Below are 15264 nucleotides of genomic sequence, written 5' to 3' on the forward strand. Positions count from 1 at the left end.
ATTTGGAGTTATATGAATAAAATTGGAATTAAAAATATTGACAGAGAGCAAAAAACAAGAGGCAGCCAACATCACAAAATGAGCTTTGAATGTCCCTGGGAAACCTGGAAAAATATTCCTGAAGACTACTTGAGGAAAGCTGTGCCGAAGAATATAGATGATCATACCAAATATTGACTTTCAAGCTCAATGAAGTTATACAAACTTTTTGTTAGTGCATTTCTATTTATACCCGCACATCGTCCAATAAATCTCTCCATCTTTTTCTCATCCTAGCAAATTATAAAGAAAGACTTTTGTGCAGATAGATGGATCACTCTTGTGTGGCCCTCTCTCCTTCTCCTCTCCTTCTTCACAAATCTCTATTCACTCTCTCCCTCCTCCCCTCATCTCCTCACTGGCCGAGGTACTTTTGTGTCGTTTCCTGTCACCGTGCGGGCGGCTCTCCGCACGCGCACAGCAGGCGCGGTGGGTTGTGGTGCGGTCACATTTGTAGCGGACGGACGGAGCGAGTCGCCAGGATTTGCGGCTCGCTTAAAAACCAGTGGTTTGCGCTGCTGGGTTACAATTTAATTCGTGGGAGACTGAGGAAAGTAGTGTGTAGTCGGAGCAGCAGCAAAACTTTTAAGTTGGAAAATAAAAGAAGGTCTGGAGGGTTTTCGCCCCCTTTTGACAGCTGCACCGACAAACATCAGTGACCGGGAGGTGAGCTGCCACCATCCATTCAGCTGTCAGTAAGTTTGCTCTACTTTGTCTTTAAGCTTCAATATTTCCCTTTATAGCTGATGATAACTGATGATTTTGTCTCCACTGGAGAAAAAAATAAAACACCTTTTTTATCGGGTTCTGGTTGTTTCAGAAATTTGAAGCTTCTGAAACCACAAAATGCCTTTTTAAAGCAGCAGGTCTAACAGCTTTAAGAAAGTAAACCTATAAACTCTCGATGGAGTGATGTAGCTGAAAGAAATACCATTAGCATCTGTCTGTAATGCTCATTACTACAGATTTTTTGCAGTATGGATAGCATGAGTAGATTTTTGTGTATTTGTTGTGTATGTGACAGCCTGGTTAAATTACACTACGTCCAGCACCATATTTGTTCTTTTAGTTTTCTTTATTTTTAAAACATTTGATTAATACTTTTGTGTATATATTAACATAAAATAGTAAAATAAACACGTCTAATACATTTTCTCAGGTCTCAATCAATACTCAAATTGGGATCATAGAAGAAGAAAACAAGCAAATGTTCACATTTATTAATAATAATAAAAAAGTTCTAATATTGGCTTTTTTGACTGTTTCTGCTTTGATCTAAGTAACACCCAGAGGACTTCATGTACTTGTATTTGAGGTACTGTTGTGAAGTAATCAAGATGTCCGTTTATTACGCAGCGCTGTGCGCCTCCTCGTCCTCCACCTTCAGCCCTGTGTGCTTTCATTCTTTCTAGCATGTGAGAGAAAGGAACAGCTGGATGTGTGCTGAGCTCTGAACTCGATCTGTTGGTATCAGCGAGTCTCCAGAGGCCTGTTTCTGTCGCTGCTGCGGGGGGAGACCCCGTAACCGTGCAGCTGTCCACGACCTGTGCGAGAAGTCACAAACTCCAGGCTGGGAACCCTCAGCTGGACCACTGGCAATCCACAACATGCTCAAACGTTGGAAGTTCTCCTGACTTTTAAACAAGCTGCTCAGCTGCCAGATTACCGGTTCTATAGGCTCTGCTGCCTTTAAAGGCAACAACAGCTGACTGTGAATCAGGGACGCTGTCAGGGGTCCTGGGCCTGAGCCACGGCACACAGAAAACCATAGTGTTAGTGTGTTTGTGTGGGAGAGAGGGAGAGGGAGGACTGGCACATTTAAAGTGTTTGCCTGTTTGTGCGTTCACATGTGGAGCCTTGTGCATATGTAAGCGTGCGTCTGGTGCAGACGGGTACAGTAGGGGTATTGTAAAGGCTGATGGAGGCACAGGACAGTGCTGATGGACTAGTGTACGCTTTACTCCATCAAACTTGAAAATCAATATGTGATATGGTCATCTTTATTTGTCAACACAGCCTGAACTCTCATTACTTTGTACGTGCGTTGGAGTGTCTGTTGAGAGCACCTCACTGCTTGTTTAGTGTAACTGCATAACCCAGATTTAGATCTTGTCGGGTTATTTAACTGGGTGGGAAAGCATGGGTACATTTCCATGGAAGACCAAAAAAGAAAGTCAGAATTAGAGTTTTAGGTGAAGCTTGAAAAATGATGGATGCAGGAATCGCTTTAAAATGCCAAATTTTCTGTTTTTAATTGGACACAAAGTGTGATGACATCACTGAGGTTTGCTTTTAACTGACTTTAGAAACCTTAGAAACCAACATCATACAGCTGCACTGCTTATGAAACTTAAAATAATGTGTTAGCGTGCACTGAATTACTCAGCAGTTAAAGGTTTGTAGTTCTGCTTGGTGATGTCACCTCTTTCTCAGTGTAAAGCGTTGTTTAGTTTGACACATTTGTAATACTTTGTAAGGAAAGTTACTCTTATTTTGTGTAGCAATTTCATGCCCATGTTCTTTTACATGGAAATGCTTCTTTCCTCTAACTTACTTCCACTCGAACACTGTGATTCACTGGAAATCATTTCTCCAATCCAAATACTGAATTTGTTGTGGATGTGGCAGAGATAAGATAGTTACCACTCTCCAACACATTTCCATCAGCCTACTTCCTGTTCTGACCTCACACATTCAGATTTAGCATCGAGCAAACAACTTGGGAACACATTGTCTGGAACAATATCAGATCAGTGTGATTGTTAATGTTTGACAAAACTATTGTGTTTCACCCCACAGCAGTGCTCTGTGATGGTGGGAGCCGCTCTCAGCTGCTCTTTCCACCACGCTGGGCTATTTACTTCTTCCAGCTGGAGTTCAGCCATAGATTCATTTCACGTTGAGCTCTTTGACTCTGGTTCATGGACATAAATGGAATTTAAAGGAAATATGTAGGTATTCCACTACAGTACATATTCCTGTCTCTAGCTATGTTATCGCACACAGTCTTGAAAGTAGCTAGAGTGGTGAAATAGTTATATATTCAGTAATTCTGTTTCACTTCCTATTATTATACACACTGGTGTGAAAGGCCAATATGTGTTCAGAGAGAAGTCAATTTCAAAGCATACTGACATAATGTGTCTGCACCCTCAGTTTTCTTTTCATCTTATCTTGGACATAAAAGATTACTTGGATTACATACAAATCAAATCAAATCACTTTTATTGTCACGTCACATGTGCAGGTACACTGGTACAGTACATGCGAGTGAAATTCTTGTTTGCGAGCTTCACAAGCAACAGAGTCGTGCAAAAAATACAATAACATAAAACAAGCAAAATATAAGAATGGCTAAATCTGAGAGTAATAAATATGTGTACAATATAAGAGTGTATGCATTACTGGATGTGTACACTAAATATGTTTTTCTACTTGTGTGTGTGTGTGTGTGTGTGTGTATACATATTTTACAAATTAAATAGAGTAAACAATAAAATAAAATATATAAAATATACAGAGGTTGGTAGTTGGATATTGTGCAAAACAAGTGGCATTAATGTACAGTGTGGAGTGCATAATGTTGAAGTTCCAGTAGTGAAGGTGAGGTGTCTATGACGTGTTCAGCAGTCTGATGGCCTGGTGGAAAAAGCTGTCTCTCAGTCTGCTGGTTCGGGACTGGATGCTGTAGAACCTCCTTCCCGATGGAAGTAGTCTGAAGAGTTTATGACTGGGGTGACTGGAGTCCTTGATGATCCTCCCTGCTTTCCTCAGGCACCGCTTCCTGTAGATGTCCAGGAGGGAGGGAAGCTCACCTCCAATTATCCGTTCAGCACACCGCACTACTCTCTGGAGAGCTTTGCGGTTGTAAGCGGTGCTGTTGCCGTACCAGGTGGTGATGCATCCAGTGAGGATGCTCTCAATGGCACAGCGATAGAAGGTCCTGAGGATGCGGGGGCTCATGCCAAACCTTTACAGTCTCCTGAGAAAGAAGAGGCGCTGCTGCACCTTCTTCACTGTTTTGTTTATGTGTCCTGACCACGTAAGATCCTCAGCCAGATGTACACCAAGGAACCGGCTGCTCACTCTCTCCACAGCAGCGCCGTTGATGGTGATGGGGGTGTGTACTTCTCTGCACCTCCGGAAGTCCACTATCAACTCCTTTGTCTTTGCGACGTTGAGGGTGAGATGGTTGTCTTGACACCAGTGGGTCAGGGCGCTGACCTCCTCCCTGTAGGCCGTCTCATCACCGTTGGTGATAAGACCCACCGCTGTAGTGTCGTCCGCAAACTTCACAATGATGTTGGAGTTGTTAGTGGCCATGCAGTCGTAGGTGTAGAGTGAGTACAGGAGAGGGCTCAGTACACACCTCATGGCTCAGTACACACCCCTGTGGAGCACCAGTGTGATGGGGGATGAGGTGGTGCTGCCCAGTCTGACCACTTGGCGTCTGTCAGACAGGAAGTTAAGGATCCAGCTGCAGAGGGAGCTGCTCAGTCCTAGATCCTGCAGTTTCCTGTCCAGCTTCGAGGGAACGATGGTGTTGAATGCTGAGCTGTAATCTACAAACAGCATTCTCACATACGTGTCTCTCTTCTCCAGGTGTGACAGGGCAGTATGGAGTGTCAGGGCTGTGGCATCATCAGTGGACCTGTTGTGGCGGTATGCGAACTGTAGGGGGTCCAGTGAGACGGGTAGTGAAGAGCAAACGAAGTCCCTGACCAGCTTCTCGAAGCATTTGCTCACGATGGGGGTCAGGGCTACAGGTCGCCAGTCGTTCAATGAGGAGATGGTGGAGGATTTGGGTACAGGGACGATGGTGGCCATTTTGAAGCAGGCTGGGACTACAGACAGAGAGAGGGAAAGGTTGAAGATGTGTGTAAACACTCCAGCCAGCTGAGCCGCGCATGACTTGAGGACGCGGCCGGGAATCCCGTCCGGACCAGTAGCTTTGCGTGCGTTCACCTTCCTGAAGCACTTCCGCACATCCTCCTCAGACACAGTGTGCGCACTGACGTCACCCGCGGTGCGCACACTGTCCGGTCTCATGGTGATCCTCACACAGAGAGGCCGTGGTCTGCGGTGTGCTGGTTTTCCCTCTAAAGTCTGTGATTGTGTTTAGTCCCTGCCACGTACTCCGAGGGTTGTCAAACTGTTACTACAGGATTTCATGTAACGCAGCACGGTTATTCATTCAATATTCTCTCTTTTTATCAGCGTAAAGTATCCCAGTATGTATATCTGCACTTTAAATGGTATAGCCCAATTTTGTAACTGTTATAGTAAATAATTAGAGGACTTGTGTACATATACATCCCATGAATTAATTGAATTGACCCATTATTAGCGTTACATTTATGAGAGAAATTGATACTCGGATGCTAATCAATACTGAAACTTACCATCTGACACTGTTGACACAACACCTCTTGTTCACCTCTTCCTGTGGAAACAACTCCACACAGCACTGCAACAGGGAGGCAGAGGCTGAACTTTTGACCTGCAGTTGACAATAACAGCACTGCAGAAGAATTTCAAGAGGTCCCACTTCAGCAGCATTGATGTCTTTAGCGGTTATCAGCTAGCCAATAGTGTGAATTTAACAAGACGTCACAGTTATTTGTGTCTAAAAGGTTATTTTTCTCCTAAACTAACTGAAGCAGAGAAAAGTCGACCAGCAACTAGAGAGAAACATTCACAATCTACCTCACTAACTCTACTCGATCAGCTACAAATGTAGTAGTGCCAGATAACAAAATATAGTAACATATGTCATGTAGTTCAAGATTCAGGTTTATTATTTTCTTTTTGGCATGTCTCACGGATAAGTGCCTCTCAGAATTAAAATATTGTGATACGTGATAACGAGCGACTCCATGATTCCCGACCCTGGCACATACAAACATGCCCAGATGTTATGAATACTTACATATAGATGGTTCTGGATGGATAATCCGTGTAGTTTTGTTTGTATCTTGTTTCTTTTAAATACTTGGCTCTATCGGGTAGTTTCTTTAGAATTGTACACTTGAGATTCAGTTGTTGAAACACAGAGTAATACATTTCAACCAGCCGTATTCCTAAAATGAAATCTGCATCATGTTCTAGTTGTACCACATTTTCTGGAGAACTTGAGTGGTTTTGTAATGAGGAAGTGACTAAGTGCTTTTTCCTTCTTTCTCCACAGGAGGACTGACTGCCCCCCCTGTGCATCCTGACTGTCTCAGCCTCCATTTGTGTGTCTGAGGATCCATGATGACTCGGAGGGGGCTTGACTGGTGGATCCCCTGCTGACATCTTTGATCCCCAGATTTTCGCTCTAAAACACCGTTTCCCGACAGCTTTTGAGCTGTTGTGCACCCTTTTATTTTTATTTTTTGTGGAGGCCCCCGTCTGCGGCTGAGCTCTCAACATGGCTAGCCTGGTGATCAACGAGACCGGAATGGTGGACTGTGGGATTGACGACTCCTTCAAGTACAACTTGTACTCTGCGGTTTACAGTGTGGTCTTTGTGTCGGGCCTGATAACCAACTGTGCCGCCCTCTTTGTGTTCTGTTTCCGGATGAAGATGCAGAACGAGACCACGATGTTTATGACCAACTTAGCATTATCTGATTTAGTGTTTGTTTTCACGTTGCCGTTCAAGGTCTTCTACAACGTGAATCGTAACTGGCCTTTTGGAGATGGACTGTGTAAGGTTTCGGGAACGGCCTTCATCACCAACATCTATGGCAGCATGCTCTTCCTCACCTGCATCAGCGTGGACCGCTTCCTGGCAATAGTCTATCCGTTCCGTTCACGCGCCATCCGCACACGGAGGAACGCAGCGCTGATGTGCGCCGCCGTGTGGCTCACCATCGTGGGAGGAGGCATTTCGGTGACCTTCTTCTCCACCATCAACAGCCGACACAAAGCCACCACATGCTTCGAGGGCTTTTCCAAGAACACCTGGAAGACCTACCTGTCTAAAATCACCATTTTCATCGAGGTGAAGCGAGACGCACAACATACAAATGACTCTGTTTTTTTATTACGATAACCAAGACATAGAATTAAGGTGTAATTTTCATAATGTTTTTATTATTTTTTCCAGATTGTTGGTTTCCTCCTCCCGCTCTTGGCCAATTTAATATGCTCCTCGCTGGTTCTGCGGACGCTGCGTCGCCCCGTGACTGTTGGTCACGGTTGTGACAGTAAGAAACGTGTCCTGCGGATGATCCTTGTCCATCTTGGCATCTTCATCATCTGCTTCGTCCCTTACAACTCTATCCTCTTCCTGTATGCCCTGGTGCGAACCCAGGCCCTGGCTAACTGCACTGTGGAGCGCTTTGTCCGAACACTTTACCCCATCACTCTATGTCTGGCCAGTCTCAACTGCTGCCTGGATCCCGTGGTGTACTACTTCACCTCGGAGAGCTTCCAGAAGAGCCTGACCATGGGAGGCAAAGGGTCTGGCTCTCGGCCTGAGAGCATGCCCCGCAGTGACACGGAGACTCAGGACACAGCGACGGCTGTCCCGAGCGACACCCACACTCTGACCAGCAACGGAAAAGAGACAAAGATCACTGAAAGTCAGTTGTGACTCAAGAAAGAAGGAGAAGGACAGGGTGGGTTTGACTGCAACCCCTGATTTTGACAAATATAACAACCACTTGTTTGGTCCTGAAAATGGAAAACACATAACTCACCAGATTAGTTAAGTCCTGAGGTAAGTCTTGAGGCATGGCCTGGGCTTTATGGATTAACCCAGCACCGGAGAACAGAGGAATGTATCTGTGGTTTTTATGAGCGATCGCTACAGGGACCAGAAACCCAACTACACTGGGACTATTGCAATAGTCCAGAGACTCAAAGTGGGTCTAAAAGAGACTCTGACATGTCATTGATCAAACATAAGACATGCACACAATTCCACTGGACTCTGAAGAAGATGATGTCCATCCACATGCTGTTTAGTACTTGTGTAACACAACAGTTCCTTAAGTATTATTATTATAAAGATCAAGCTTTCACAGTGCATTATATCACTGTGGTGTGTTACTAGTATTGCTACTGTGTAACACAGCATTGTGTTGACCTGCTGAGTCAAATGTATCTCATCATGTTGAAGACTGAGGCCAGTAAATGTCTGTTTTTGAATTGCATTCATTATTTCTTTGCCCCGGCCTTGTGATTGTCCTCACAGTCAAACCTGCTCTGAGCTGCTCTTTGTCAGCGAGCCTGTACATTTGAACTTGTGCGGGAGTTTTTCTACTCCAGCTTCTTGGTTTTTCACCAAGCAGCCAGTGTGAGCTTGTCCTCAGCGCAGAGGGCAGCTCTGATTTAGTTGAGGACCTCGGCCTGTGTGCTGTGTCACAGGCCAAATGCTTATTATGACTGGAGCAATGGTCCATTGTTTGCTTCTGAATGAGGTCTCTCTGTCTTAATCCGGCCTTAGACTGCAGATCTGCTCAAAGTCTCTTACACACAGCAATGTGCAAACACTCCAAGTACAGATGAACGCCTTTAGCTGTTTACCCAAAATCATGGATTTAAACTGCATGGAGCACAAAACACTTGTGTGTCAGCAGATTTGGAAGTTTGAGTGTTGCTGAATTTGCGTGTATAAAATGCTGTTTGGTCGAGCAGTCTGTCAGAAATGTGCAGAATTTGTCCAATCTTTATCATAAAGTCCGGTCAGAGCAGCATCTGCAACAGCAAAATAAATCATTTTGCAGCTGTGAAGAAGCTTCTGAATCAAGTTAAACTTTGGTCAAGTTTGGTAAATTTTGGCATCCAAAGATGGAGGAACCACCTGTAGCTTAACTGCAGTACATTAAACTTGATTTATTCTTCTGTGGGAAATCTACATAGTAAAGGTAAACTCCTTTTATCCCCACACCTCAACCATTCAAGTCATCGTGGTATGCATCAACCTGACGTGTAGTTACATTTCTCTGGATGTACACGGCAGGTTATTTAGAAGGTTGCGGCGTAGGGTTAAAATGAAATTTCGGTTGTTGCATAAGTTACAATGTAGATCTGACGCAGAAGTTTTCATACACGTGTTAGAGTCGAGGCCAGCTGTGAGGCAGGAATCAATAACACAAGCAGATGCGGAATTAACGGTGAAATTTCCTGTTATCAACCGAGCTACAAGTTTGGGTTGGATTGCTGGATAGTTTGGAGGGCTTTATTTAATCTTCAAACCTTGGATTTATAAACAGTGCAGAGAGTAAACAACACAGTGTAGAGCAACCAGCTGTGTTGTTGAACTCCACCATCTTCCACCCCAGTGAGTTTCAGTAGTTCAACAAGTAGTCCCTATGCCACCATGCTTTAAGCACCACCTCATGTTTGGTCATTAAAGCATTAACTGCAGAGCCGAGGATGACAGCAGGCTCGCAGCTTGGCTCTGTGTACGTACAGCCCCCTGCTGCAGAAGCACAATAAATTCTCTTGGTGTCATTACACTCAATGTTGGTACAAGTTTAGTTTTTTCTATTCTTTTGCTAAGCAATCCAACTTTCCATTGCCTTAGTTGGCAATGTAACAGAGTATACCTGCTTCACTGGTATGCACAGTGAGAAATGAGGGTGTTGGGGGGGGTGGGGGGTGTCTGGTTGTGTGAATGATGGGAGCATTTTGCAGCAGAACGACAGAGGGGCAGCAGTCTTTGGATCCTCAGATTTGGGGTCAAGGGTAGCAGGAGGAGAGAAGAAAACCAGGAAATAAGAACAGTGGGAGTGTAGAGGTATGCATGAGCTTCACCCCCCCCAAATGGTTCATTCCAAGAGTGTTGCGTCACTTTTTTCCCTTTTTTTTGAACAGATAACAGTCAGATGTTTACCGTTGGAGCACGCCTGTTAAAGGAACAGTCTGCCCTAAATCTAGAAGAGAAAAATGCACATGGCTCAGTCAGTTGTGACAAGTGGCCTGTCCTGACATCTAGTGGCCACAAGTTACAACAGCAATTTTAAATTTGAGACAACAGACTGACCACAGACCACGTTCCACATGTTTGCTGATTGTTTTGGGCTTCATAGTCACCTGTTTGTCAGCCCCATAGAAGTCTCAGAGAAGCCACAAGGCAGCCGGGGCAAGCATGGGAAGTATTATCAAGCTATCTTCTCTGGGTGTGGCCTCGTGCTGTGAAAGTAACAGGATGGGGAGCGTATGTCATAAAGCTACAGCGTGGTTAAACATTTCTACAGCACGTGAAGGCTTTCCTTCTTTTTTTTCTGTAGGCCTCGTGAACAAAAACCATAACCACAAGAACAAAGCTTAAAAGCTACTGTTCAGTGTCAGAGGACACACAAATGCAGCCTTTTTATTTAATATTTCTTTTAATTATTAGAGGAATAAGAGCCAGGTACCTACATTTTGCTAAATAAATACTATGATTTAAAAACGGAAGTAAGGAATCTGAACGGGGAAGCAGATGAGTGCTATTATTTTGGTCACAACGGCTGTAGGTGAACTGAGACAACTTTTACACCGTCAGCGTTGCACTGTAGATGTGTTAAAATACAGACTGCAAAGAAGAGAAGCTAAAGAAGAGGGCTGATTTCCTCAGGATCTGCTGCGTCTGCAGACCAGATCACCTTTGAAAAGATCTTTTGAAAATCTTCAGACATTTCTGAGGTAAGAAAAACAAGCATGTGTCTGCATGTGTGCTCTTTCAGCGTAACCTCTTTTCCTGCTGCCATTTGGTTTAACCGCATGTGTGTCCAACTCTGCTCGTTATAGTTCTTGCGTGTGTTGCTAAGCACTAGTGACGACGTCGCGAACAGCAGAAAAACACTCAAGCGCAATAGGGCAGAGCTTCCCCTTCCCTTCAAAACTGGCAGCTAGTTGAGTCACAGAACGACTGACACCAGATCCCGCCACCTCCAGCAAACACTCTCATATCACATCACCAGCAGCTTCATGCTGTTTTCACATGCAGTGTGCTGGCAGATTCTTCTTTCGGCACCTGTTGACTCCTTTTTCTGCTGCACAGCGCGAGGACTTTGTAGAAGATGCTCCACGCGGTCGCTCCTGGCTCTGACCTCTACCGTCTGCCTACGCTGGTGATTTAGAGGCTTGAAAAACGAGGTAATAACACAGTGTTTGTTTGTGTAGACATGTACGTGAGGGCGTCATGCTGCTGTGCCCTGCGGTCAGAGTCATGCTTTGAATTTTGCTGATGTTAACGGACTGTTATTAGTGCTTTCACTTTGCATTTAATCTTAAATCTGGATATGCATATGTGTCGCCATGTGCATATGAAAGCTTTTGTGTCACAAGGTATAAAGACTTTGAAATTTGTGATAAACTGAAAAAAAATGAAGTTATCGTTATTGTAGTTACTTGTTTTTGATTCAATGTAGGCTAAACCGTATCACCAGTTACTGTATCACCAATATTTATTCATATCGACTTGATATTTTATCCTAGCACATTTAAGAGATATAAGAAACTCTACACGTGTTTCATGGTGTGTCATGAAAATGAATTCTCGGTTTCTGTAATTTCCTTAAACACAACTCTTGAGATAGTATTACACAACTCTTTATCGTACAGGCATCATCAGGGAGCTTTTTTTAAACTGAGAGTCTCAGCAGCTGTCAGACAAGTCTAAACAGGTCTGAATCTGGTAAAGCAGTTAAAAAACGACCACTATTACTGTGCTCCCCTCGTGGGCCTAGTGTAGGAAAGGGTGCGGACTTATAATGATGTTAGAGGAAGGATGATCCTCCCGTGATAAGCAGAGCCAGTCCTCGATCTTTCTTCCGGTCACTTCCTGCTGCCGTCCTAAGCAGTTTTTGATTTATTTTCACTTCAACACCATTTTCATGGCATTCTCATATAAAAACATATAACTTAAACAATTAACCATCACACAAGAATGGGAGAAAAATCTAACTGAATAATTTTTTTTCATATTAGCTTGGCTGTGATGACCAAAATTACTTCATATATAAAATTGTTGTAATTTTGTTATATGCCATTAGTGCAAGCCTTTTCTGTGTTTTGCTGGCTGCTGCTTTATGACACCTTGTTTTTATCTGGGTCTGCAGCTTACCAGCCCAATAGATTTTATGACACTTATCTGCCAGAGAGCAGCTACTTCTGCTTCAAAATCTGTTTAGAAATTCCCACAAACAAGCCCGAAGAAGAAAGGTGGGGATATCCTGACTGTTCAGTAAGTAACAAATATAGTGAAGAAAGACTGATATTTCTACTTGTAGCAATTTATTTTTTAGCTGATCTGGGAGAGCACACCTCCCTCTGCCTTTCCATGTGCACACACTGAGGTGAAAAGAGCAACAGCACATAGGCTAGAGCGGGTGTTGATGTTGCAGCATGAAAGGGATCGCTGAGGTGGGTTGCAAAGTGGCTAACAGATTAAAATAGCATGAAATGAATGCCCCGGTTGATTTTCAAGCAAAAGTCAAACTCTTAAATTTTTTTCCTGTAATGCTAATGACCTCATCGGGATGATGATGTCAGGAGCAACAGCAACGAATGAAAGTGGATGAACTGAATTCATGGAATGCGCCTTTAATGAGTTGTTAACATTCACTTTTAGACTCAACGATTACATCATCTCATCTAAATACACTTGATACTTTTTTTACATATAGACGTTAGCAGTCATCACTTATGACTTTCTGCCACTTTGCAGTTTTTTTTGCAGTTGTTCTTTTTTGTTTTTTTGGAGCATTTCTGTGTTAAACTGGGTTTAAAGCTACAAAGTGTGTGTCATACTGCAGGAGGCTTCACACCTGCCAAAGTGAAAATGTAGGTTCACCGTTGCTCTGCCAGCTGCTGATTCCAGTTTTCAAAGCGAACTTTTAGTTTCAACTTTCACAACAACAAAACGGGAAACGTGAAGCACTGTTCAGCTTTTTTCTTGCCACGCGCAGGCTACGAGGTTTTTATTAAGGGCAGATTATGACAATAAGGATAAAGCGCAACGTGTATGTGCATCGGATGTTTCACAAGTTCTCCTCTCTCTGCCTTTCAGCAGTCATCGGTACTTCAGCAAAAAAAACTATGATCAAAGGAAAGGCACGCTTGGTTATATCATCACTGTGAGAGAAAAAGAAAAATGGTCACCAATATGACTGAATGCAAGTACAATGAAACGGCCTGGAATCAGAAAATGGACGTGATATACACCTACTTCTACCTGATTCTCTTCATACCCGGGCTGCTGCTCAACACCACTGCACTCTGGGTCCTCCTCAGATACATCAGGTAACACTCATACAAGTTCACACCTTTAGAAAATTTCAGATACGTTTTCACTAACTCTCTCTGTATGTGCCGTTTAACAGCAAGAAGACCAAGGCGGTGATCTTCATGATAAACCTGGCCATCGCAGACCTGGCCCACATCCTCTCTCTGCCCCTCAGGATCTATTATTATTTCACGCACACCTGGCCCTTTGGACGAGGCCTCTGTTTGTTCTGCTTCTACCTGAAATATCTCAACATGTATGCCGCTATAGTGTTCCTGGTAAGCAGGCGGTTTAGGGAAAGCAAGCCTTGAATTTCCTGATAATGCTCATCACAGGGAACAAGGATAGTCAAATGAGATCTTTGTAGATTTCATTATATTTAAAATCAGTCAAATGTCAGTACAAAGCACTTTTGTTGTTGTTTTTGTTTTTTAAAATCAAACTCAAAGAGAGAAAGTGATTTAAATGAAAGCCTCTGTCTTCCTTCTTGGAACTGCTTTGCTTCCTGTGCCTCAGAATAAATAAAAAGTAGCTTCTTTTCATCTCTCTCTGATTTCAGGTGTGCATCAGCATGCAGAGGTGTCTGTTCCTGCAGAAGCCGTTCACGGCTCGACGGTGGCGGCGTCGCTATGACCTGCTGATCAGCTTTGTAGTGTGGGTTGCGGTTAGTTTGGCCTGCTCTCCCTTTATCCTGATGCGGAGTAGCAACAGCGGTAGCAACAACGAAGTGGCATCAAACAGCACCCATGCCCAGCATGCCAACGTCACCAAACAACCACTGACTCCCAGTAAACAGAGTTTAGACTCCAACGCCACTTCGGCGGGCTGTTTTAAAGACTTGCCCATGCGCCACCCTCCTCTCTCGTTGACGATCACCATGCTGGTCTTTCTGGAGGCGTGTGGTTTCCTAATCCCGCTAGCATGCATGTCATACAGCACCGTCCGCATCTTCTGGTCCCTCAAGGAGAAGCAGATCCAGGATCAGCACAACTCCTTCAACTCCTCGGCACGCAGCCGCCTCCACTCAGTCACCTCCAACTGCCAGGCGGAGAAATCGAATGAAAAGCAGACAAATGGCGAGAAGCGGCGTGCTCTGCGGATGGTGGTGGGCTGCTTCATTCTCTTTTTGTTCTGCTTCGCTCCGTACCACCTCAACTTTGCGCTCTACCTGATGGTGAAGCAGAGTATCGTGTCCAGCTGCACCGTCAGCAGGGTGGTCCTCCAGTTTCACCCAGTGTCTCTGTGCATGGCCGGCCTGAGCTGCTGCTTCAACCCCATCCTGTATTACTTTCTTACAGCCGAGTTTAGGATGCACCTCAAAAGACGCACCTCCTCCTTCTCCTCCTCCATCTCCTCCCCGACCACTTCACCGACCCAGTGTCCTTTGCAGAGCAGACTCATGAGCACCTCCTCATACAGGGAGTAGTATTACTCAGAGGAAAAGTCCATGAAGGATTCTGTTAACTTTAAAGCAGACTGACACAGGGTCCAAGCTGGATATGATCATCTGACATATTGCAGCTGTCGGAACACAAACTGACCCGAAAGACATTGACCTGAGTTGTGTGAATCCCGCCTCCTCTAAAGCAAGCAGAAAACACCTTCCAACATGCAGACAGTATCATAAAAGCTGCCCACTGTTTCAGTTTGTGTCTTTAAAACTTGATATAAGCTATGTAATAAAAGCTGTATGTGAAATGCACTCCCATTAAAAGCTTTAAGTCTCATCTCTGGCTCTGATGTTTGTTTCTTCACTGCGAGTTGGACTTTTTCTCTTTCAGGCAAAAAGTGAAAACAGGTGCCAGCTCATTTTTGCTTCACTTCCTCTCAGAATGCAAAGTGGTAAAGGCAGTTGGCAGCAGTTACAGCAGCTCTGAAACCAGTAACTGTCAGGCGCCCCCCACCCACCAATCTGCACAGCCCAAGCCTGAGCCAACTCTGAGTCTACATCAGCCCCCAGACACACAAATGCAGCCCACCTAAGGAAATCTACCAAGAATGAATCATCCACCAAAATG

At 44.3% G+C, this 15264-nt stretch overlaps 1 protein-coding gene across 6 annotated transcripts; it reads left to right on the forward strand.

Annotated features, from left to right (window-relative positions):
• The first annotated feature begins 446 nt into the window (after positions 1 to 446).
• lpar4 (lysophosphatidic acid receptor 4) lies at positions 447 to 14973 on the forward strand. 6 transcript variants are annotated; one of them, XM_039615729.1, is made up of 6 exons: positions 447 to 734; positions 2839 to 2990; positions 6227 to 7027; positions 7133 to 10662; positions 10768 to 11115; positions 13031 to 13084. In XM_039615729.1, exons 3-4 carry the CDS (start codon positions 6452 to 6454, stop codon positions 7619 to 7621), a joined length of 1065 nt encoding a protein of 354 aa, XP_039471663.1. In that variant the 5' UTR covers positions 447 to 734; positions 2839 to 2990; positions 6227 to 6451; the 3' UTR covers positions 7622 to 10662; positions 10768 to 11115; positions 13031 to 13084. The 6 variants fall into 6 exon arrangements, with proteins under 6 accessions (XP_039471663.1, XP_039471662.1, XP_039471665.1 ...); XM_039615728.1 differs by lacking the exon at positions 2839 to 2990; XM_039615731.1 differs by lacking the exon at positions 2839 to 2990 and having other exon boundaries at positions 447 to 730.
• Positions 14974 to 15264: the final 291 nt, after the last annotated feature.

This window comes from Oreochromis aureus, linkage group 2, assembly GCF_013358895.1.
Source record: "Oreochromis aureus strain Israel breed Guangdong linkage group 2, ZZ_aureus, whole genome shotgun sequence".
Classification (NCBI taxonomy): Eukaryota; Metazoa; Chordata; class Actinopteri; order Cichliformes; family Cichlidae; genus Oreochromis; species Oreochromis aureus.

What these genes read in the sequence shown, in the direction of transcription:
- lpar4 (XM_031751470.2), top strand. Translation starts at nt 13,115, where the DNA reads ATGGTCACCAATATGACTGAATGCAAGTACAATGAAACGGCCTGGAAT. An exon ending in GTCCTCCTCAGATACATCAG is followed by an intron (nt 13,264 to 13,343) that starts GTAACACTCATA and finishes GCCGTTTAACAG; the next exon opens with CAAGAAGACCAAGGCGGTGA. An exon ending in ATGCCGCTATAGTGTTCCTG is followed by an intron (nt 13,525 to 13,805) that starts GTAAGCAGGCGG and finishes CTCTGATTTCAG; the next exon opens with GTGTGCATCAGCATGCAGAG.